The following is a 24,353-nucleotide window of genomic DNA, read 5'->3' on the forward strand; positions in this document are numbered from 1 at the left end:
CCGAGCGCCAAGCGTCACCTCCGTTAACCACGGGCTGGCCTCCTTCATCGGGAGTGAAATTCAACCAAAGCGAGTATTTGTGGAATTGTTGCTCATGATGAAAATTCTGCTATTTACGCCCATCGGTTTACGTGCAGTCACTAGAAGTGCGTATCCGGCGACAGCTACCAGGTGGGGCATCTCGGCCGGTGACGTGGTCCACGAAGGCGGGGTGTTCCGGCAGCTTCCCTCGCAGTGGGCCCTTCGGCTCTGACCGGGACGTCTGCCCGTTGCCTCACAGACGGGTCCTGGGTGATGGCATCTGGCTCACGGGTGTGGTGACGTTTTTCCACTCCTTTGTGTTCCTCCGAAATGGACAGCTGGGGACAGTCAGCGGTGGGCGCCCTGCCTGGGGTTGTGGCTTCAGGACCCGGGACCCCAGTGCTCTGCCCCCATCCTGCCCACCCCACCCATCCCTGCGGAGACGCAGCCCTTCTTGGCCGGCACCTGCAGGCACCTGCAGACGTGGTGGCCGTACCCTGGGGCACACGTGCTCTTAGCCAAATTCCCTCGCTCGGATGACCGACGGGCCTGGTATTTGAAGAGCGTGGGTGTGGAGTGTGAAAGGCACTCAAGTGTTTTTCTCAGGAAGCTGTAGCCAGACCAGGAAGAAGCCAGAGGAGAGGACAGGAGAGCAGGTCTGTGATGTAATACTCGGCCCCCCCCAGTGGGCTCTGCAGGATCAGCGGCAGGGGTGGGAGACGTGGCTGTGGAGCGAGAACTGCCTGAGGGTCACCTTGGAGCCTGAAGCGAGTCCTTGCCGGAGGGGCTCCAGGGCTCCCGTGGCACTAACGTGGGCCCCACGAGACAAGCAGAGGCCGAGCCCGGAGCACAGGTGACCCTGAGCCCGCTGCTGGAAGGCTCAGCTCCCGGGGGCCACGCCGCAGGGTCACAGGCGCCCTGCGTGGAGATTCACAGAAGAGGGAGCCGAGGAAGGGGGTCGCTGAGACCTTCCGTCTCACCCTCGGTTCTGGGTGCCGTGTCACGACTTGTGACCTGAGGCAGCGCAAGGCAAGGGGCTGGATCTATAACCCCGTGGAGGTCGAACGCCGGGTGCCTGGGGGCAGTGTGGCCCCAGCCCACGGCCTCTGCTCACACCCCAGCTCTGCCACGTGCCTGCTGTGTGGCCTTGGGCAGGCTGCCTAATCTCTCTGCAGCCTCAGCTTTGTCATCTCTGAAATGGGGGTGACCACAGTCCTCCCACCTCATGTGCTGTCGTACAAGTTGAATGGGACCATGGACAGCAAATGTCAAGTTAATTACCACCTAAGACACGGCCCACAGCTGGGGCCCGCCCTGGGCTGTCGGGGTGAGGTGGGTGCCAGTTAGTGTTCTCAGGGAGGTGGAACGGGGCCTGAGGACCCGTCAGGGAAACTGCGCCTCTGCCGAACTTGACGTTCATGCTCGCTCCTGCCCCGCCAGCTGGCGACCTTGCCGGGCAGGACTGTGACAGGATGTGGGGCTCTCTGAACCCCCCAGGCCACAGGCTCCCCACTGGAACGTGTGTCACCCCCTCAGCGCCTGACTGTTCACGCAGAGGCCAGGAAGAACACCGGCCGCTTCATTCAGTTGGGAGGAAGGTCACGCGAACGTCCCCGGACGCTCGCTGCCCTGACACCCTCCACGGCGAGGTGGCCACGAGGCCCCGGCCTGAGCTGTTAGTCTCCGTGGTTACGGGGCCCTGGGGCCGTGACCTCCTGTAGCCACTGCGGTCTCATAAAGCCAGGGCCCCACACACACGCCACTTCCCTGTCGCATGTGGGAAGTAGCTAAACCTCAGGACTGTGGCAAATGGGCACAGTTCCCAAAAGGGCCGAGGTTGGCGCGAGGAATGGAGGTAAGAGGGAGACTAGATCATTTCATGGGGTGGGAGGGGGGCAGGGAATGACACACGTAGAAGTCCACGCTCCATCGCGGCAACGTCCTCCCTGCCAGCGCGTCCGAGGGGCCACCCTCTCACTCCCGTCCCCTGTGACCGTCCCTCCACGGGCTTGGTTAGCCATCCACCTGGGCTGGCTCCTGAGCCACCGGGCTCCTTGCTGTGGGTCTGGGTCCCGAGTCACCTTCTCCTTTTCGGGGCAGTTTCTGTGGGATGTGAAACTTGCCCTTGGTCACGCGAGGGAAGGCTGTCCTCGCGGGGGCTCGACGGCCCTGGGTCTCGGGGCTCCGGGCCCCAGTCTCGGCGCTCCCCTCACGCACGCACCCCTGCAGGCAAGACGGGCGCTCGCAGCGGAAACACCAGGGAGCAGGGGGAAGCCAAGGAAAAAAATGCAGCTCCCCAAGCTAAGAAAGCCGGGGGTGGGGGGGCTCAAGGTTTGCTCTTTGCCAATTCTGGAAATCCCGAAAGATGCTGAATGTTGCGGGGAGGATTTTCTTCTTCTTGCGTAAATGGTGCTGGGTGAATTCTGATCACGGACAACCAAGTATTAAAATTAACGTGCCCTCAGCTTCCAGGAGAAATCTGAACCTGGGGTATTTTTCACAAAATACTTTAAACTTACAGTCAGTTCTCACTTTTTCCGCCGGAACAAACTGACCGCCAAAATTCACGCTTTTGCTTGCTGGTCATTTCCTCACCCAAACACTCCACGCTATTCTGGACGGCGGGGCTGCACCATTACTTACCTGGGGGTCTCTGACCGGGCCCGGATCCTTCAAAGGGCACGGACTCTCCTGGTTTCTCGACACGGGGGTTACCTCGCGTGTGCGCGAAGCGCCCGTGCCTGCAGGTGCCTTCACCCACCTGCGTCCGCACGGGCAAAGCGCGGACGGGGGGCCCAGTGACTGGCACAAGGACAAACCCCAAAGTCAACGGAAAGTTTGGCGCTTAAAATACAGAACCCAGTTTTCCTTAAAAAGTAACATTTGTTTGGAATGATGGGTCGGCTGAAAAACAGCTGCTCTCCTCCGAGAAAGCCCAGGACAGGCGAAGCGTGTTCCCTGGAGGTGGCCCATCAAAACGAGCTGTTAGCTCTGGCCGTGTGTCTCAGCGGTCAGAGCGTCGGCCACGCACCAGAGGGTCCCAGGTTCGATTCCCGGTCAAAGGCACGCAGCCGGGTGGCAGGTTCCACCCCTGGCCCCGGTCGGGGTGCATGTGGGAGGCAACCCATCGATGTTTCTCTCTCACACCCATGTTTCCCTCCCCCCCTTCCTTCGACTGTCTCTAACAGCAGTGGAAAAATATACCCATTAAAAAAAAAAAAAAAAGACTGTTTGAGGACAGGGACAGCGTTCCATTACTCTTTGTGTCTTCTGATCCGAGGCCATAAAAAAAGGTCAAATGGATCCCCGAGCTGTTCTGGACACTTGCAGTGTGACGGCCCTTTCTGTCCGATTTCACGCTGAAGGGCGGCTCTCCTCCCGGCTCAGGCGGGAGCTCGGCCTCGCAACGGGGTAGCAGGCGGGCCTTTCCTTCCAGGAGGAGGTGCACCGAGCCCCGCCGGGTGCGGCCTGGGTTCTGTATCTCCCTCCTTAGACGTCACCTTTCCTTTGGATCTTCCTGTTTTCTCTGGTGTCACAGGTCTGAGTATCTTGGGTGAGGACCTGAGTTCTGATCCTCGGTTTAAAGTCCAGGGGTTTTAAGTGCAAACACCCCTGAAACCCTGAATTCGGAGCCCTCTTCAGCCCGAGGCCGCACCTGCTGCCCTGTGCGTCTTGGCCGGTGCACCCAGATTCTCTATCCATCAGGACAGGAGACCAAAGCCCCCTCCCAGGGCTGGCCTCGTCCTAGCCCTGACCCTGCTCATGCCTACAGCCCAGCGCCCCACAGACACACAAACCCAACACTGTGTGGCCTCTGGTCATGTGGCCCGAGGATGGGCATTTGAAGAAAGGGCGGTTCGGGGTCCTGAGGCCCCACTCACCAGCTTTCACACCCGTGGCAGTGGCTGCAGGAGGCTGGGAGGGCAGGTGGGCGTGGGGCTGAGCAGGAAAAGAGGGAAGCTCAAGGCCCGGCTGGGCGTGGTCGGCAGGGCCTGGTGGGAGCCGACTTCTGGGTACAGGGATATTTACCAAACGGGGGGGTCTGCAAGCTGGGGCTGCACCTGGCGGAAGCCGTCCAGCAGTAGCAATGGAGGTTTCATCCCTGGATGGTCTGCGAGTCCCCAAACACCCTCCAGGCACATTTTCCATCCTTCAGTCTGCAATCCAGGTACCTTTTCCACCCGGCCAGCTCCCCGCCTAGCACCTACTGGCAGTTCTCCACCTCACGGGGAGTAGAGCAAACTCCCTGGGCGACCCCAAGGCCCTCGGCACCCTCTCCCACAGGTGGGGTGCACCGCCCCACTCTGCCCTCTCCGCCTGGACACTTCTCTTGATGCCGTCACCTGGACAGCCTCCTCCTCACCCTAGAATGTCTCAGTTGAGATTACAACTTGCCAGGAAGACCCCGTGCTCTTTACGAGATAACACCTGTCTCCTCGCCATGGTGCTGACCACTCAGAGCAGCGAGGCCAGCTTCACCGTCTGCCCCTCTCCAGCCCTCGGGGCTGTGGCTTCTCTTTGGCTGGGCTTTGTGCCTACATTGCTGGCCCAGTGCCTGGCACACAGTAGGTGCTTTGTGCACGCCTGATGATGAATGAATGAATGAATGAAACGTCCTCATTATACAAACTCTGGGGAGAGGCCACAGCTGTAACAAAATAGCCACGGACACTCTATTTCCTGATGGGAAAGGGCTCAGAGCCTGGGAGAGACGCGCCCATCGGCACAGGGAACACACGGCCCATCGCGTGATCTGTCCAGCAAATGTCTGGAACAATTATTCACGTGTTTGCTTATGAATATGTACGAAGTTCCTGCTGTGTCTTGGGCACTCTCATTGTGCAAGCTTCCGGGTAGGATAAGGGACTACAGGTTCCATGCCACGGAGGAGCAAACCACGGAGAACCTGAAGCTCCTAACTTTCGGAGTCAGCGAGACGCGCGCTAAGCCCTGCCTGCCCGTCTCCTCCACCCTCGGCCACGCTCACTGGGGGCAGTGGCAGCTCTTCCTCCGAGGTCTCGACACACCCATCATCTGGCGTTAATCACCCTGGTAACCTTTCGGGGCGCGTATAAAAAACACTGCCATACCCATTGCACAGGCGGGCAGACTGAGGCCAGCACACTTAGTGAATACCGCAAGCATGCCCACTTCTCCTTCCAAAGACCCGCAGGCTCGTCACAAACAGATGTGTGCTTCTTTTTTGTTATTACACATCAGAGGGATATCCACTGGCACACACTGGCTTTACTATAAAATCTGGGCCCGTGGACTTGGACAGAATGCAAGAACACAGTGGTCAGATACCTCTCCAAGTAACAGCCGGGTTAATCGATGCTCTGTTTATCTGTGGCCAAAAACACACAAAAACAGCAACACGCATGGCCGTTCGCTTGCCGTTTCTGCAAATGCGGAGATACAGCCTTCAGAGGCCTCCCGGGTGCAGCCGGGATGTCTTGCCATGCGGTCCAAGGCCAGCTGCCCTGGCACCACCATGTGCTCCCCTAAACCTGGGAGGAGCCCGCAGTTCCAGCAGGAAGAATGTGATGCTGTTAGTTGCCAGCCTGTGGACCCAGCGACAGGCCTGGTGATTACTTGGCCCCATTGTGCAAAAGCAGTGTTTATTGTTAAAATACGATCGGGAATTAGGGGGCATGTATGAATCATAAATATTTGCATGCCACTAATGTTTGGACAAAAGAGCTGGAAGGGCTGAGTTGGGAGAACTTCTTTTCCCATGAACAGCAGTGCTTCGAATTACAGAGCATATTTAATTTCGTCTCTCCCATCGCTAATCTGCAATCTCGGAGCCCGCCCCGCTGGCCGTAACCCTTTCGCAGCCCGAGGCCTCTGTGGGGCCGAGGAACAAGGTGAGGGTTGCTGCTGTTTGGTACGGGCCCGGGGAGTTCCCATCGTTTGCTCTGCAAAGCCAGTGCCACTGCAACAGCTCTCACCAGGTAGTAACGCCTGAAGTATGTCTTATCTCAGGCCATCTGCTCTGCACCACCCCCAGCCCTGTGGACAAAGGCAGAATCGAGCTCAGACAGGCCAAGTGACTTGCCCAGGGACACACAGCTCCAAGCCAGTGCTCTCAAGCAGGGGCCATCCTCCCCACTCCCGAGGGGACTTTTGGAAATGTCTGCTGGGGACATTTCTGGTTGTCTCAACGGGGAGCGGGTGCTACTGGTTACTGGGTAGAGCCCAGGGATGCTGCTGACCACTAGATGCTGCACAGCAAGGCCCAACAACAACTACAACTGAATAACCAGCCTGGATGTTGACGGCGTCCAGGGTGGGCTCCCTCCTCTCAGGGAAGAAGCCAGTGAAGGCCACATACTGACCGCCAGGCGCCACTGCCCTGGGCAATCATCATTTGAAAGTGTGTCACGAGTCCCCAATAGTCACCGACGAAACCACTTGGCAGTTTTCAAGTTAAGAGATGGATCTTCTGTGTATGAAAATCCTTAGGAGTCCACCTTAGGGGCTTCTGGGCTTCCCTTCTTGTCTTTGCCATGGTGTGTGGGGCTCGGTCACCACTGCTGTCCAGTTCCTTCCCCAGAGACCTCAGTCTAGGTGAGAGGTGGGCTCAGTGCCGTCCGGGGCTCAGACACCGCACGTGGACTCCAGCCGCACAGTTAACTCATGGTCTCCCGTGATTGTCGCCTGCAGAATCTGGGATCTGGGTGCTTCACTGTGGGGGCTTCCAGGAAGCCAGAGAGTTAGGGGTGAGGGTCTCTACGCAGAGTAAAGGCAAACAAAGGGAAACCAGAGGAGGCACTCCCAGCCGAACTTCGTCCAGGAATCCAGCCTGCAGCAACACTGCCTTCAGGCACTGAGAAGATCTGGAAAACTCTATTTTCAACTTTTTTTCAAGCCATCTTTCCCCGAATCTCAGTGTGGAAAACAGATGATGGAAGGACTAACATGTCAGGGCAGGTGGGAGAAAGCTCCAGAAGAACCCAGCATCTGTCTGCCTGTGCTACCTGCAATCCCAGGGTTGCCTCCGAGACGGCCAGCTTCCCTCTCCTCTCCCTCCCTGTGTTCCCCCAGTTTTGTTTCAGATGTGCCCACTGAACCCTTTCTGGTTCCTGCAAGGTGTCCGGCAACGGCAGAGACCAGGGCCTTGTCTTTAGTACTTTTTAGTTCGAGGGGACACAGTAGTTCGTGTTCCTGAGTCTATGGATCTGAGGCCCTTCGAGGGAAGCTATGGGTGGGGGCTGGGGTGGGGCACTGAGCACGGGGAAGCCACGAGCACTCACTTCATTGCTTCTGAGGTCCCTGTGGACCTGCACCTGTGGGATGTTCCTGAGGGAAGAGCCGTGCGGGACAGTCCTGCAGAAAGGGCTCCCTGCTGCGGGGCCCACCCACCTGCAGCCACCGCGTGCCCGTGACCGGGATGGGCAAAGATGGGCAACTCTGCACACACACCACAGGTGTGTTTCCATATTTTTAAAAAGACTCTAATACTCGGGGATGAACTCTAATTTTACTTTTTACTGTGTGTGAACTTTTTAATATAAGTTTTTCACAGATTTTGTAGGGAACAGAAAGTACTGGAGAGGAGAGGCAAAGCGGACATTTCACAACTGACTATGCTGAGTGTGGAGCTGTAGCAGGGCTCTCGGGCTCGGCACGACTGGCATTCGGACTCCAGTGGGTGTTGGTGGCGGGGCTGCCCTGTGCACTGTGGGATGTGGAGCAGCACCCCTGGCCTCTGCCCACTAGATGCCAGTAGCACCCACCCACACCCCGGCTGTGGCAGCCAAGACCGTCTGCAGACATTGCCAAGTGCCCGCTGTGGGGAGCCACCGAGTGAGGCCCATCAGATGGACGAGAGGATGCCGTACCCCGGAAACTAACAGTACTGAGCGCCAGCTGCACCTGGACTATAAAAGTGATGAGTGGACGGGTGCACAGGCCGCTGACCATACCTGCCCTGAGGTTTCGAACAGGATGAGGGAGCTAGAACATCTGGAAAGAGCGGGTGTGTTAGGTGCTGGAGACACTACTCAGAGAGGCAGACAGAGCCCGAGGAGTTTAGATGATTCCTCGTTAATTATCATAGATAATCGATAGACAGATGATAGATACTGACTGTGCTCCATACAGTGGTTTTGAATAGAAGGAAGGAGAAACACCTGTAAAAACCCCAAAACCAATGCCCTGAGCAAACTGGAGCTTTCCCCCTTCACACGGGCTCCTCCCTCCTGGCCCTGTCCTGGGGATCTGATAAGAGCACAGATCACAGCCCTGCGCAAACGGCCTATTCCTGTGCGTTGCTTTGTCTGAGCCAAGGGGAGGCTCCTCTGTTTGCATGAGGAGACTCACTGAGGGCCACGCTCCCCCCCCCCCCCCCCCCCCGCCAGCCTCCCATTAACTGGGCCCTGGAGAGTCCTGGGATCAGGAGGTTGGGGGCAGGTAATGGGGTTCCTCAGTTTATGCACCCACCCATTCCTAATGACCGCCTTACATCTCAGGGTAAAAGCAGGCATTACTCTAAGCTGCAAAATAAACAGGAAATTTACTAACATCTTCTTTGAGAAAAATGCAGCTTAAGTGGCTCCTAAATGAATGTTTCCTCGCCGAGGAAGTCGGAGCACAAGCATCTGACTCCAGCAGCAGCAAGGCAGTGGAGACTCCCCGAGGAGGGTGAGGGGATCGCCGCGTGACGTACGGCTCCTCGGCTACCTGAAGCCCCTGTTGAGGAAGTTCAGTGACGTGAAACGGAATTCCTAAGTGGGGTACCTGCCCGCCCGACACGGGCTCACAGAGACTGGGCCACATGCCGGGACCCCACCTCGCCCTGTTCTCCACGCAGACCGAGATCCATCTCTGCTGAACGCGGGGCTCAGCCCTGAACCCGGGATGGACAGGTGCTGCCCGAAGCCCACGAATGCATACGGACAAACGGAAGAGTCTTGAGCAGCAGTCGGCCTCCGCGCCCCGCGACGGAGCCGATACACGGGCACGTTTGGAAGTCCTCACGGGCAGCCCGTGAAGTCGCACCGCTCGCTCACTAATTTCTGTTCATTGCTTTATTTAGGCTTCAGATGAGATGATGTAATTCACACGGATTTGGTCCTCGGGGACAATTTGGCCCGTGAAGTCATCTCAGTGGATGCGCACACACACAGACATCCCCCCCACTGGCTAAAGGTCCGACAGCTCCGTTAAAAACACACAACACCACCTCTCCGCACCGACAGCCACGGCTATTCAGACGTCCCTTTGCTGCACTGAAGGAGTTTTAATCATCAGCAGAAAGAAAACAGCCACCAGACAGGACACCATCTCTCTTTTCAGCAAGTAATTTTTCTTTAAAACTATAAAAAAGAAACACAGAATATGTTCTTCCACAAGCAGTCCCCTCCACCCTCTCCTGTCCCTCGCCAAGCGGCACAGAAAGAAAACACACCCCTGATTTATTAGAAGCAGAGCAGCCTCGCGGCCGCTGGCCGGGCCTCTGTTTACGTCTGTGATGCTCGCAGCTGGAACAGGAAGCTCTAAGATCACTCGGCCATTATTCCTCTCCGGGCACTTTCTGACTGATGTCCCTGTCCCCAGCGAGTGCCAGCCGGCTGGCAAGGAAGGGGTGGCCGGTGTGTGGGGAGAAGGCTAGATCTGTCCGTCAACTCTAAAACATTGCTCCTGCAAATAACCTTGATTTCAGAAAGCTGTCTGACATCCTCGGCGATCCTGACACTTCATAAAATCAGCAAGAAGGCCGTGACCGGGTAAAGTGTGAAACCGTTCCCGGCACACGGGGTTCCCAGCGTGCTCCCCCCTCGGTCCCTGCCAGGGCGTTAGGGGTCAGGGACTGTTCCTGGTGGGTGACTGGGGGTAGGGAGCAGCTGGCTTTAAGAAAGTATTGTTGCCCTTTTATTGGGAAACATAAAACAGAGACCTGATCTCGAGAGATGAGTCCCGTCAGATCATAGACGCCAGCTCTCGACCTGCCCTCTGAGGGGCTATTTGCCAGGCCGCCCGAGGCGCTGTGTGTCCGAGGCGGGGTCTCTTTCCATCCATATTTGCCCACACTGAAGTCTACAAACAGATGTCAGTATCTACGTATTATTTTAAAGTGTAGACCAATCACAACCCCAAAAAGGAGGGGGGATAGGAGAGCTGATTTTAATACGATCAAGCCTGTCCCCTGCATTCTCTCCAGGAGATCTGACGGCCAGCTGGCCGTCTTCAGGACTCTCCAAGCAGCGAGCTGGGGCTGCCGGTGGAATTCTCCTGCCCTCACTAAGTGAGTCTGTGCGGAGCAGAGAATGACCTGGGTCCTGTGATAACACCGTGAGTCATTCGGGCCACTGCTCAGTAACAGCGGCTCCGGGAACACACGGCTCTGTTGGGCTGGAGTGCCCTTTCCAAACATGCCTCTCTTCCTCTCACCCACAGCCTCTCATTCATCTGAAAGGCGGCCTCCCCATACAGCCCCCGCCAAATAATGCAAAATAACCTAAGAATGAAAATGCCTTGAGTAAGAAACACTGCACAAACATGCAGCAGCCCAGACTGCGGGCGTAACTATCGTGGCCGGGAAGACATTCACAGCAAGGGCCCAGGGAATGAGCTCCATTTTATAAACGCGCTGGGGGAGGGCACTGTTTTGAAAGTGAGCAAGATTAAAGTTGTCGGGGGGGGCATCGTACACACAGATCCGCCCAGAGCAGGAGCCCCATCCCAGCGGGGCACAGACCCGTGGCCTCGCTGGCGGCCGGGCGAGTCGCATGGCAACTCTGCGGCGAGGGGCCCAGGGGGTCGAGAGAAGAGGTGCCCCCGCGTGACAGACGGGCCTTTCCCTTTGAGGGGGGCTCCGTGCGCGCACCCTGACAGCCTTCCAGAGGTCGGGACCAGCAGCCCGAACGGGACCTGCTCTCCCACATACACAAAGCGTGTCCTGGCCACAACGAACCCAGGTGTGGCCGAGGCAGCACAGGGTACAGGAAAGTCTCTCTCTCTTGCTTGTTTACATGTGTGTTTTCTGGTTACCCACAACGTGTGGCACAGACCCAGGCTGGCCCTCCATGGTCAAGGTGAGGTTCCAAATCCACAGACTCTTGGCTTGGGGGCCCACGGAGCCCCGGAAGGTCCGTAGATAAGCTTCGGTGGCCCCGGAAACTGCAACTGTACAGGACACTGTGTGTGTACATGGACTTGTGCATTTTTTTCTCCCGGGGAGAAGGCTTCCGGAGGATTCTCAGAATCGCCTGTGATGTTCCCCAAAGATCAACAGTCACATCCTTGTTAAAATCAGGAGGGTCTGCAGTGGCTGCCCCCTCTGTCACCGTGTGGTTGGTGGTACAGTCTGGCAGATTTCCTGTTTGGTTCTGAAATGAATTAGCCGAAGCCCTGTTCCCTGACGGATCAATTCCTTTCCGACTGATTAAGGGCTCGGATAGGGCCGGAAGCATTCATAGATCTCATTGCTAAAATTTCTCAAATGTCTCTCAGCCACAGCCATGATGTCCTTTCTCATAACTGAAAAGATCCATAACACCCGCCTTAGCGGCTGATGCAAACTGCTCATTAACTTGGCCGAAGAGAATTCCTTTTGATCCTGAACTCCCATTTTCGGGAGGAGGGAGGGGGCGTCCCAGGACGTGTGGTTAAGTGCGAGTGGTTCTGAACCACCTGTGTGCGGGCACAGCCCCTCATCTCTGGGGCTGCCGTCTCTCCTTCCTTCGTGAGGGAACCGTCACTATATGGAGACAACATATCAACGCGAGAAAGTGCCAGTGGTCAGACGCACCCCAAGCAAGATTTAAGACCCACGCGGAGGAAACGGAGGGGAGGGAGGAGGAAGGTGGACTGCCAGAGCTTCACCAATGGGTTTTAGGGGACAGTGTTGTCAGCAAGGCCGTAAAAGCCGGATGGGCAGGTTTTCCCAGTTGCAGGCTGAACTTGAGGTTAGAGCCTCGGTCCTGGACCTCAGCCAGCACCCAGACAGATCAGTTTTGCAGAACAAAAAAAAAACCCTCCATGTTCAACCGCTGGCAGTTTCTCGAGGCGTGACAATCCCCACGGACTGGCAGCTGGTCAAAGAAAAGGGAACTTCTCTCTCTCTCCCCTTCACTGGGAACTGAGCCCCGGGCCCCCGGGAGGCTCCACCAGACCGGTGCCCGGGGTCAGGGTGTTAAACTGCGTGGAAATGTGTGGATGAGCCCACAGCCTGGGCCTCCACGGCCACTGTGGGGTGTGTCCCTGCCAATGACACGCTTACAGGCACATTTTCAAAAACAGAAAATGAAATACAAAATCGTCCTAAGATCACTTTAAAGGAACCGTAATGAAACTTGTGAAGGACACATTCAGTGCAGAAGGTGGAGACTAATTGTCAAAATTAGTGAGAATCATCTGCTGTCTTCTTAATGGGAGCAAATTACAAAGAAAAAAACCTGGCAGCCCTCATGTCGACATCTACACTTGAAAGAGTAAAACCGAGTTGCATTTTACGACTATGGAGAAATTATTAGACAAACAGGGCCGTTTTGACAGCTCATTTTTGTCTGGTTGTACCGACCAAAAAAAAAAAAAAATCACTTAAGACCAACAATACACACGGTGACCGTAACTGGGCCAGACGTCCGCTTGGGGTTCCTGGGGTTCAGACTCCCTATTATCGCTCATGGGAGGCAGCAGCCACCATTGAAAAGACATACTGTCCACTTAGGGTGTTTCAATTAGCTTTCTCTTTCCGGGTTATCAGACACAGCCCAGCCTTGGTCATAGCTATTTTACTTTGGGTTTTATGCAAACTCAAGGGCACATTGGCACGAATCGGGCAGCCGAGTGCAAACAATCCACACCTTGGGGAAACAGTTCGCTGTTACCCAAGTAAACACGAGCGCCTATTAGTCACCCACTCAAAACAGAAATGGCCAACGAGACGAGAGACCAGCCCCCGGTGCCAGAAACGGGGGCCCGCTGCTTTCAGAACCTCATTCTTGACCGTCACCGACCTGCCAGAAAGCCCCGGCCGAGCTTCTTGTGGAAAATGCCACTGGCGTTGGCCACGAAACAGTTTCCAGGACTTTCATAACCAAAACCTGACACGTGGACCCAGGCAGAGGCATCCTAAGCTAACATCGCTTTCTCAGGAAAGGCAACCAAACGATTCTCAGCTATCAGTTCCTGGGGGTGGGAGCCCACGGAACTGAGCGGAGACTGTGTGCCAGGCCGGGAGGCACCGACCAGGAGGTGGGGCCCCGGCTTTTTATTGGCTTCGCACCCACTCTGCCAGCTACTCATCCGAAGCCTTCAAGATGTTTTCTGAACACACATCTCTGAATCATAATGTGAATTCCATTTGCTGAAAGGCGGGGACTTTTAATAGAACAAGTGAACTCATTTAATGGCTTAGGCTTTTATACCTCCTAGCATCCCTCTTGCTTTCAGTAAGTGGATGTCATTTTTTTTTTTTTTTTGCATTTCCCTATTATTGACATAGTACTATGAACATATATTTTCAACCATGTTATTTTTTTTAAAAAATTTCCCCATCTGTGGTTCTATTTTGAAAATGCTCCAGGCAGCTAGCATAGCAAAAACAATAGCCAAAAACATCAACACGCCTTCACTTTCTTCCTTTCAACTAACCGAATTCCCCAAGAACACAGATTCCCTTTTATTTGTGAACGCCTTCGTAAGGAGTGATGATGACTCTTTTGTTATATGTCCACTGGTTGTACTTTTATTTATTTTTTTTCACTACAACAGTCATCTACCGTGATGTGGGTATTTATTGTGTGTTTTTACTATACTCAAAATACCTGCAATTCATAAGCTTATTCAATACCATATTATAGAAAGGAAATTTTTAAAACAAACTATCCTGTCTCTTCCAGTGAAACTTCTGGTACTTACTGCTATTTATAAAGTAGGACATAGGTCCTTACAATGTAGAGAAAATACAATATTTGAAAATAACTAGAAACTGGAGGAGACTACAATGAGCCAAGAGTTAGCCCTCTTTCTGCTCTAATTCTTTGAAAATGGGCAACAAGTAAGAACACTACCCATAGAACTGCCCTAACCCAACAGATCCTCTGGACGGTCCAGCCTTTACTATTGTTAGTACTGAAAATGTGAGCTGGGCTACCCCCAAATAATAACAAGGCCTCCAAATTCCATATAACAGGAGGTCATTTGCTGTCAAGTTGACCAAGCACCGTTTCTTCCTATTTTACCACAGAAAGGTAAGCTTACTTGAAACTGCATTTCAATAATCATACCCTTTATATCCCTACAATGATTAGAAATGGTAGTTTGAAACTCTGTCATCTGCCTGGCCGGGCGTGGCTCAGCGGTTGAGCGTCGACCTAGGATCCAGGCGATCGGGGTTCGATTCCCGGTCAGGGCACATGCCCGGGTTGCGGGCTCGATCAATGACTCTCTCATCATTGATGTTTCTGTCTCTTCCTCTCTCTTAAATCAATAAAGATATATTAAAAAAAAAAAAAAAAGAAACTCTGTCATCTGCCATAGAGAGCACTCGGACTCTAAGCGCAAGGCTTCCATTGTACAGATTTCTGAGAATTAGTTTCCATGATAGTAAGTCTTATATTTTCACACCTTAGAAAAGAGCTGAGGGTTTTCCCTGAAATTCACAATTCACATTTTACATGTTGCAAACCAGAAAGCAATACTGTAAAAGCTAGATTCTGTTAAAAATATTAAATTTTAAATAAATATTTTTTAAAAGCTCGAGGGAGCGGTAATAAGAGGAAAGACTGATTCTAGGAATCCCAGCACAGAAACTTCTAGAGTGTTGCAAATTGGGTCAGTTGCCATGTAGATACTTTGGGTTTCAAGTTCGGTGCTGACAGCTACCTACCTCTTCCACTCCGACCGACAAACCTGAGGTCGTTGAATCTCGCGACTTGGTTCTTCATGGCCGCGGTCGCATTTCTCAGCTCGGCCGAGTAGTTCTCATCATTGCCGGCCATCACGGTGACCAGGGTACCATCTGGAACGTCCCCCAGGGCCACCACCTACACACCGGCCAAGGGACAAAGGCAAACATCAGGAGTGTCATAAACTGTGACGTCATTTACGGAACAGTTGTTCTAAAATTAAATGTATAGCTCTAGCCGGCTTGGCTCAGAGGCTGGAGCGCTGGCCTGCGGACCGAAGGGTCCCAGGTTTGACGGACCTCGGCTGCAGCCTCGATCCCCGGCCTGGTCCGGGCGAGTGAAGGAGGCGGCCACTTGATGTGTCTCTCTCACAGAGATGATTCTCTCTCTCTCCCCCTCTCCCCCACCTTTCTCTCTCTCTCCCCTTTTTACTCTTTCTGAAAAGCAATTAAAAAAGTATCCTCGGGCAAGAATAAAAAAGATAAATAAAAATAAAATTAAGTGAATGTTCCATGACCCTTGTCAGTCTGCGCAAGGAAAGCAATCCTAAGTTAAGCAAAACATCAAAAAAGTTATTACTGGGAAGAGTTACTTTGAATTCCATTATGCACAGCTAAATGTAAATTTTCAAATCCTGTAACATTCACCTGAGAAAGCCACGTAGGGGTGCGGGGCTCGGCTGGGGCCAGGCTAGCCGCGGCGAGGACCCGGGAAAGCTATGCCTTTTTGCAAACACTCAGCTCTCTCAATTCTCCACGTCTGAGACACGGAAGGTCTTGCTTCTGGAAGTTTTACAGCCTGACCCATCTTCCGCTTGCTCAGGCCTCCAACGGCAGGCCTAAAAGGGGCCCTTTGCTTTTAGGTGTCTAAACTTATTTCTGCTACAACGAAATGTGATCATTGCAACTGAATTGCTGGAGATTCGAAACTGTCCCTCTGCAGTTCACCTTTGAAACCCCCTCGTGTGTCTACGGCCTTGGTTTTCACCAGCACAGAGTTCGGGCCCGTGTATCTGTGAGCCCCAGAGGTGTGTTAACTAGGTCCTAACGGGACCCAGGCCTCCTCCCACCCACTGATCTTGAGGAGATTCCTTTCCTGTCATTGAACAGAAATCAACTTCCTATCAGGGCCATTGGAGAAAACTGGTAGATGCGTATGTTTGCTATTTGGGTGACAATGCAGCAGCCATTTCAAAGTAAAGTGCCCCAAAGGCCCTGTGGAGCAGTGCCTACTGCCTGGTCATCTTTTGGCCCTTCTAGAAATAATTTTCTTGAAGGAAAATTCATCAGCTACATTTCCACTGTTTCTAGTTTGTCAAGTGATTGCAGACTCTCAGATCAAAATGCCCCCCATTTTATTTGTTCTCGCCATTTCTGGTCTTTCTGGGGGCCCTTTCTCTATCACCAGTGACGTCTGTGCTGTTCACTCCAGTTACATGCCATCCACATGGTTTTGTTTTTGAGTCCGGACGGGAAAGCATCCTACAGCGTCACCTCTTCCCCCGTCTGGCACCCCCCGATTTTCACCTAATCATCGCTGCATCATGTCTGGCCAATACCTACGGGTTAGGCCTCCTGTTCTGGCTGCCGTAGGCTGGCCTGTAGCACAGCAGAACCACGGCTCTCAAAATCCCGTCTCCGTGGCCTGCCTGGCCACCCCGCCCCGGGTCCCCAGCTGACCGCCTATGGTTTGGGGCAGTGCGGGGCTCCCGGCTCTGGGGCTGCGGGGAAAGTGAGCCACCCGCAGGAGGGAGGGCGGACGCGGGGCACCGGCTCTCACGCGACAGGCAGGCTCCTGCCGCCCGGTCTATCCAACGTGCATTTTCAAACAAGGCCTGGCCTTTGTCTCTCTTTCTAATCCTTTCCATCCAATTGGTGGACATGTTTTCTATAAAGGAGGTTTAAAAACACAGCTATTTATTCCCCGAGCACCCTCTAATTAGGTATTTAGTTCCCATTATAAGTGTGTTTGTTGCTGTTTAATTAAGAGCAGTAATATGACGATTCCCTTTTGTTTCAAAACATCACTGAAGTAAATCTCCCCGACCAGTTGCTGCCGTCTTACCCGACTCCCACAAACGGCTTGGCTTAATTCTCTTAAAAAATTCAGTCTCTTAAAAAATTTTTCCACTTTCCCCCCACTGTTTTCAGTTCCCTCTGTAAAATTAGCTCGCAGTGTTGAAACGTCCCCCTTGAACACATATTCCTACTTCCCCAGGCCCCTCGCGCTGGGGTGGCCCGGCCTCTGGATCTGAATTCCACCCCCGGCAAGTGCACGGGGGCAGGCCCCCCACGCGGCTGCCAGGCCTGGCCCCACGCGTGGGGCGCGCTGCGAAGACGGGAAAAGAAAAGCTCCTGCTCTGCAGCTACCGAAACATGTTCCAAACCACCGCCCTCCCTCGGGCTCCTCTCGCAGTGCTCCCTGCCCGCGCCCCCCCCACCGTCAGAACTGCCCTCAGCAGCAACTGTGCAAGCTCACAAGGCCTTTGCCGAGGGACACAGAGCGAAACGCTCATGGCGGCTACATCAGAAAAGACTGTCGAGGTTGGAATTTGAGGCTAAAAAAAATTAGGAGTTTGACTCCTACCCGTTTTTTTCCTAAAAAAAAAAAAAAAAAAAAAAGCAGCAGGAATCACAGATACTTGGGCGCTAAAACATCATTTACTTGGCCTTTTATTGATCTTGGAGGGATTTTTTTTCTTTTCTTTTGCATGTGGGGAAAGAGGAGAATATTAAATCCAGGAAAATTACATTAATTTAGATAACGTATGTCATCTAATGATTAAAAAGCACACTCAGACTAAGGCAGAAAAAAATCTAAATTTAAAACTAACATGTCTGCTAATTTGAAAGATTTTATCACTGATAAGCAATATAAAGAGAATTTTTTTAAAAAAACCTAACTTTAAACAGAAAAACACAGCAACTGGAATGAACAGCGATAAACAATAGGTGAGGAAACACAAACATTTTCATTTTAGCACAGACCAAACAGGCAAGAAGGGACTTGTCGGCCAAAGGGTATCTCGCGTTTTGTTTTACTTCTCTGTTTTTAAAGTATCAGGAAGTTGGGCAAAATATCAACCCTCCTCTACAGGGCCCTGCCCACAGTGCCCTCGGCCAGGCTGCTCACAGTTCAAACTGGCATGGAAACCAACTCTAATTAGGCTGACATTACAGTTACAATTCACTTATTCCAAATCCCTTAATTTTCCAGTGTTTCAAAGAAAGCTGTGAAGTGGAACTCAGGGTTCAGCGGAGATGACACTGAACGCACGGCCCAGGACTGCGATCTCACCGACAAGACAGGCGCGTGACCTGTTTCTTCTCTTACGAAAAGAATATTGCTATCAGCATCCCGGGCCTCTGGCTGGCTGACGGCGCCCTGAGCCTGTGCCTCCGGGTTCTGGTGCAGCGGGGCCTAAACAAACTGCAACCTTACCGTTTCATTACGTATTATGAAACCTATCCTGAGCCACCCACACGGCTTTGGAGGCCGCTTCTGGAAATAATGGGTAACAGAGCAAATTTAAGATTTTTCTCAATAGTCAAGTATTCATCTCTCCTACCCTAAAAAAAAAAAATAAAGGTGTTCCGTGGGAGAGAGGGGGCACATTTTGGGGTCCAGGATAAGCAACTGGGACGATTTTCATCTGTTTTAAGGGAAATTCGTAATTGTACTCCCCCCTCAGTTTCCAAGATTCAAGCAGAGGCCTCCAGAACACTCTTAAAAGTGACCTACATGCCCTTTCATCAATAGCATCAGATCGATCACTGTTTTGCCTTTTTTCCCCCCTTATTACAGGGAACATAATTCTTTACTGATTAACTTCTCAAAGGGATTGTCTGAGGGTTATTTACAATTCAAATTTTGAAAGTAGTAATTTCTGTAGCAACTGCCTGGGAGGTGGGTGGGTGGAGGGTGCAGAGTGGAGCCGGGGACCACGCGCCCAGCCGGATGCGTGCAGGGTTGAAGTTTAGCTCGCTCTCACCCCCACCCTCTGCCCCGGTTCCCTCCTGAAAATTTCATCTGGCCTTTCAGTTACGTGATGAGCAGGTTTCCTTCAGGAAGGGGCCTCTCTTTGTGGGGAGCGAAGTGACGACAGATATTAATCGAGTGGTCTGGCTTCTCTGAGTCCTGTCCTTTCCCCCAAATGTTCCCAAGACCCTCTGGAACTTCTTTCAAGAGCTTTGTACCTTGATCTTTTAGTAGCCTACAAACCATCACTCAGTAAAACAAATGAGATTTTAAAAAAAGAGCAAATGGTCAAAAGTCATTTTTTAAAAGGAAACCTCTATGGTTGTTAAGATTTCTGCTAAAAACAAAAACCAAACAAAACCCTCCCTGAGGGCCCGTAACAGCAATCTATATGATTTTTCATGCTTTCAGAAGGAAATAAATACTTTCATGTGGTGGCTTGAGAAAGTCCTAAAGGTTCTCTGTTCATCACTCAATTCTGGGGTTCCTGGCAGAGGAGGGGAGGTTCAGAAGGGATCCTGATTTACCCCAAAGGAAGCCACAGATCCCTTAGTGTGTCCGGGGCACCTGAGCTTACTTTGGCTGATGACTGGCCTGCCTCCTTCCATCTACTCTTACCTGAGAGTGACCCCAGGGCCCGGGGATGTCAGGGCCCCTCACAAGGGGGGCTCGGCACTCTCTGGGAGCTGGGTCTCTTTGGGAAAAGGGATTAGAATGACTTAAAACTGAAATGGGCTCCGGAACAAAACTCCCTGAAGGGAGGAAGGGTAGGGGAAGAGGCCAGGGGCTGGCCCACCTTATCTTCGCTCCCGCCCCCTCGAAAACTCTTGCTTTCAGAAAACACAGGAACAGAGGCCGCTCTGGAGGCACCGCCAACATTTTGTTTTGTCTTAGAAATGGTAATCGAAGTCTGGAGGGCGTCTAAAGCTTAAAAAGGAAGAACTCCGACGGTTCTTTGAAAAAGAGTGAACATTACATTCCTTGTAGCTAGATCAAGATCCCACCGGGGCCTGGAACCCCGCAGAGCTTCTATCTAACTGATCTCCCCTTAACGGGGACACTTCTGTAACCAGATTAAAAGCACAGAGTAGCTGGTCTTCAGGGCTTTTTTTCACCTGCCTGCTGAGCCCTTCAATGAACAGGAAGTGGCTGCCCGGCTGAGCTGAGCAGCTGACCCTCGGAGACCCACCCAGGCAGGGGAGCCCAGGCCCGGGGCTGGAATTAAACCCCTGCTGCCTGCTGCCAGGGCCGTGGGGGGGTTGTTTATAAACTCCCGGGGTTGTTTATATCTCCCCCTCCAAGGCCAAGGTTTTTTAAAAGCAGCTCAAAGCAAGGGCAAGATCAGGGGGTAGAGCCGCCGGGCTGCAGTTGCCTGGTCCCTGCGCCTGGTCCTCAACAGGAGCCCGCGCGGGTGAGACCCCGACGCCCCAACCCCGCGGCCGCCCGCCCGCCGCCCGGCCAGGCGGAGTCCAGGTGAGCCCGCGGGAAGGATCAGAAGGTTCCGGGAAAAGAAACCGGCCTCGCTGCTCGCGGCTCCTGGCAGGAGCAGGCTCCAGGCTTGCAAAAGACTTCAAAAAACTTCTGCAAACTTAGCTACGCCCGCGGTGGACTTCGGACAGGCTCACTCCTCCGGGGCGGCGCGGCGGGGGTGGGGGGCGCCCTGACGGTTCCCCGGCCGGTGCGCTCCCGCCGCCCGAAGGCAGGAAAGCCTCTCCCGCGTCTCCCGGGGCGCCGCGGGAAGGGGGCGGCGTGGCTGGGGCGCAAAGCCGGCGGGGAGAGAAGCCGGGGGCAGCCAGCCCGGTCCCGGCCGGGCTAGAACTTTTCCTACTTTGTATCCAATCTGAAAACCCGCTTAGGGTCCCGGCCGGGTTATAACTTTTTCTACTTTGTATCCAACCTGAAGACCCGCTTAGGGTCCCGGCCGGGCTATAACTTTTCCTACTTTGTATCCAATCTGAAGACCCCCGCTTAGGGAGGTCCCGGCCGGGTTATAACTTTTCCTACTTTGTATCCAACCTGAAGACCCCGCTTAGGGTCCGGGCCGGCCCTCCCTGGGGGCGTCCTGACTTCTGCAGTCCTCCCGGGAGGCAGCCGGGTGGGCCGAGGCGGGTCCCCTCCCAGGGTCGCCACGGCAACGCAGCATCCCCGGGCTCCAGCGCGGGGGGAGGGGGGGAACTACGGGCCGGACCCGCCCGCCCGCCGGCCTCCCGGGTCGCGCCGGCCTCCGCCCGGCCGGCCGGCCTCCCGCCACCCGCTCCGGGCCCAGTACCTTGAAAGCGATGGGCAGGGTCTTGTTGCAGCGCCAGTGCGTGGGCAGCACGGAGCAGAGGAAGTTGGGGCTGTCGGTGCGCACCAGCTCGCCCGGGTGGTCGGCCAGCACCTCCACCATGCTGCGGTCGCCGCTCCTCAGCTTGCCGGCCAGCGCGGCGCCGGCGTCCGGGGCGCCCAGCGGCAGCGCCTCGCTCATCTTGCCCGGGCTCAGCGCGGTGGAAGGCGGCGTGAAGCGGCGGCTCGTGCTGGCATCTACGGGGATACGCATCACAACAAGCCGATTGAGTTAGGACCCTGCAAACAGCTCCTACCAGAGGGCGACAGGGGCGCGGATCTTCAGCCAGCAGCTCCCCGGAGACCAACATACAAGTTCAGGGGCCTTTACTGCTGCGGGGGGCTGCGGGAGGGGGCTTAGTCACTAACTGTCCAGGGGCCGGACCGGTCAGGTTACACCGATGGGCCTCAGACCCCGGCAGGGCTCCCAGCATCCGACCGCTCGCTTAGTGCTTTACAAAGTGGGCGCCCAGAATCCAAAGCCAGATGCCCAGGGAGACTATCTTCCGAGCCTTGCTTTGAGTTTAAGCTCAGTCTTTGGCTGTCACAAAAGTTCCGGGAAGCAAAATTCCCATACACTTCCTAAAATATGTATACGGAGAGAAAAAGGGCCGGCAAACACATAATTTGGAAGTTCCAGTAGTTAATTAGTCGCCTGTCAGTTTTTCCAGGTGAGTTTTGTCTAAAGTCCCAGCGCGACAGAAAATACAGGGTTGTCGTCCATGAACATCGCCAGTTCTCATGCAAAACTGGCTTCAGTCCTCAAAAGCAAGACCGGCGACTTCCAAAGGTCGTGCTACTAATGTATGTGCATACATATACACATATAAATATATATACATATTCTCCACTTCATAAAATATTTACAATTCAATCTGTAGAGAATTTAAACACAACAGAAATCCATTAATGTTCGCTGCAGATTTTTTTTTTTAAGTAGCCTTGAAAATCAGCTTCAGTAGTTAGAGAAGGGCTGCGTTAGAAATACTTGTCATGGTCTCTCAATAAGTTCTGGCAAAATGCTCAGTTCAGAAAATTAAGCTTTTTAAAGAAAAGCTAATCTTAAAAAAAAAAAGTCCAAGTCGATGACACTCAGGGTACAGCTCTCCACATCTGAGCACTCGGGTTTGGGGATGTTGGTTAAGTTTGCGGCTGATCCTGTGGTTTGGTGGGAGTGGAACAGCCGCCGAGTCGCACGCGCGCAGACACGCACTCTGCCGAAGCCAGCCGCTGTCTACATGGACTCCCTGAGTCAGCCCCAGACCAGGGCAGCAGCGAGCCGATCCTCCTCCAGCGTCGCCCCCGCGCCGGCCGGGTAACCACCGGGACGCGGCAACACCCTGGATCACCGAGTAACCGCAGCAGGTGGAGCGGGCCTTCCGAGGCGGCACCGCAGCGCCGCGCAGCCCGACGCACGCCCGGCCGCCGGAGTTACCCACGCGCGCACTCCTACGCACACGGCCACGCGCAGGCAACTTCGCGGCTCGCCTCGAAACAACGCGCACTTTCCCCTGCCGTTGTCAAAGGAAACGACCGGGGAGAAAAGTTCACAGCCAGGGAAGAAGTTGAATCATCCAGCCAAGAAACCAGTTCATTCAAAAGTAAGATAGAAAGGAAAAATAAAAAAAAAATAAAAACTCGCAGCTCCAAGGCGGGTCAAGGAGAAGCAGCCGAGGTTGCCTGTCTTCCGGCGTCCCGGGAGCCCCGGGAATCGGTGCCCGGCGGCGCAGGGCGGGCGGCGCGGTGCCCCGCTGGGTCGGCCGGGCGCCCGTCCCGCTGCGCCCGCTGGCTCTATGAATGAGAGTGCCTGGAAATGAACGTGCTTTTACTGTAAGCCCGCCCGAGGAATTCCATTTCCTCAGCTCGTTTGCACAGGGGCGGCCGCGGGCCAATCACAGGCCTTTCCGGTATCAGCCAGGGCGCGGCCCGCCGCCGCGGGCTCCTGGAATTGGCCGGCGCGCCCCCCGCCGCCGCCGCGCGCTACTGTACGCAGCCGGGGTGGAGAGTCGGCGGCCGCCCCGCGCTCCCCGCGCGCCCGCGTCCGTGCGCACACCCGCACAGGCCCGCGAGCTCCGCGGGGCCCCGCCCCGCCGCAGACCGCGGCCCTGTTGCGCGGCCGTGGGCCATGGGTGCAGTGCGCGGCGGCGCCGCTGGCGGCCGCGGTCCCGGACCGAGGAGGTGGCTGGAGGACCGGGAGGACTCGGGCTGCGAGCTGCACCCGGAGCGGCCCAGCCTGGAGACCAGCGAGAGGGAGACGTCCCGCGGACTCCGGAGATAGAGCGACTACCGCGAGGCGCCCGGGACCGGAGCCCCCGGGCAGCCCCAGCACCTACGCGGGCGCCCAGGGCCGAGGCTCCGCTTCCCCGGCGTGGGTGCGACGGGGGGCCGAGGGCCCGGCCCCAAGGCCCGGCTGGCAGCGGGGCGGCGCTGATGATTTTAATGAGGCCGGACGGTTCTCGGTCTCCACAACATGGTTTCTGTGTTTTTAGTTTTCTCTCTTGGCTTATTTCCTTTAATTGGTGTTTTCACCGAGTCTGGGCTGCGGCTGAATTACGCAGCGCCCCTCGCTCTGGCTCAGGGTGCTTAGCGGCGAGCAGAGGGGTTTCCCGTTTAGAAAAGCCCCCAAAGAACTTGCGACTGGAAAGAAAGTTGAAAGCATCCGCTGGGCTCGCGCCCGATCCTCGGAGCGCGGCTCACCTGCGGGCGGCGCGAAAGCCTCTGGCTGGCCCCGGGTCGTCCGAGCCCCGCACCCACCCACGGCGCCCCGGAAACGGCCCTGCTACTCTCCCCGCCCCTGCGCGCGGCCCAGGTGCCGAACCCACCCCGGCTCTGCGCGCGGGCGGGAACTTCCCGCTGCGCCGGGCGCCGCCGGCCTTTGCACGTAGCCTAGGGGGACCCGCCCCGGCGCATTGTCCCCGGCCCCAAGGGTCCCTCCCTCCCCTGCGGGGGTCCCTCACCTCCAGGCTGGGCGCTCCCACTGAGCTGGTTCCCACCTGCCCCACGGAACCCTAAACTTCAGCTGTCTCCAGGTGGGGTCCATCACCCGCCCCCGCGGCCCCTCCCTCCCGCCGCCTCTTTCCCCTCCCCCCCAGCTCCCCGCGGACGCGCGGCTGGGGGTGCCGCCGCCCCGCACTCTCCTCCAGCTCCGCGGCCCGGGCCTTCCCGACG

General features: G+C 55.0%; 1 protein-coding gene across 3 annotated transcripts in view; it reads right to left on the reverse strand.

Moving 5' to 3' along the window:
• Positions 1-24,353, reverse strand: part of RUNX1 (RUNX family transcription factor 1) — a 187,791-nt gene that overhangs the window by 57,961 nt on the left and 105,477 nt on the right. For 2 of the 3 annotated variants that reach the window (XM_087818473.1, XM_087818471.1), the window contains 2 exons: positions 21,130-21,383; positions 14,864-15,020 (listed from right to left, as the gene is read on the reverse strand). In XM_087818473.1, the coding sequence (XP_087674599.1) occupies positions 14,864-15,020; positions 21,130-21,383 (411 nt within the window). Of the gene's footprint in view, positions 1-14,863; positions 15,021-21,129; positions 22,899-24,353 lie in introns of those variants that run through there. The other variant, XM_087818474.1, reaches the window with a different exon arrangement.

Source organism: Miniopterus natalensis, chromosome 6, assembly GCF_054644295.1.
Source record: "Miniopterus natalensis isolate mMinNat1 chromosome 6, mMinNat1.hap1, whole genome shotgun sequence".
In the NCBI taxonomy this organism is placed as follows: Eukaryota; Metazoa; Chordata; class Mammalia; order Chiroptera; family Miniopteridae; genus Miniopterus; species Miniopterus natalensis.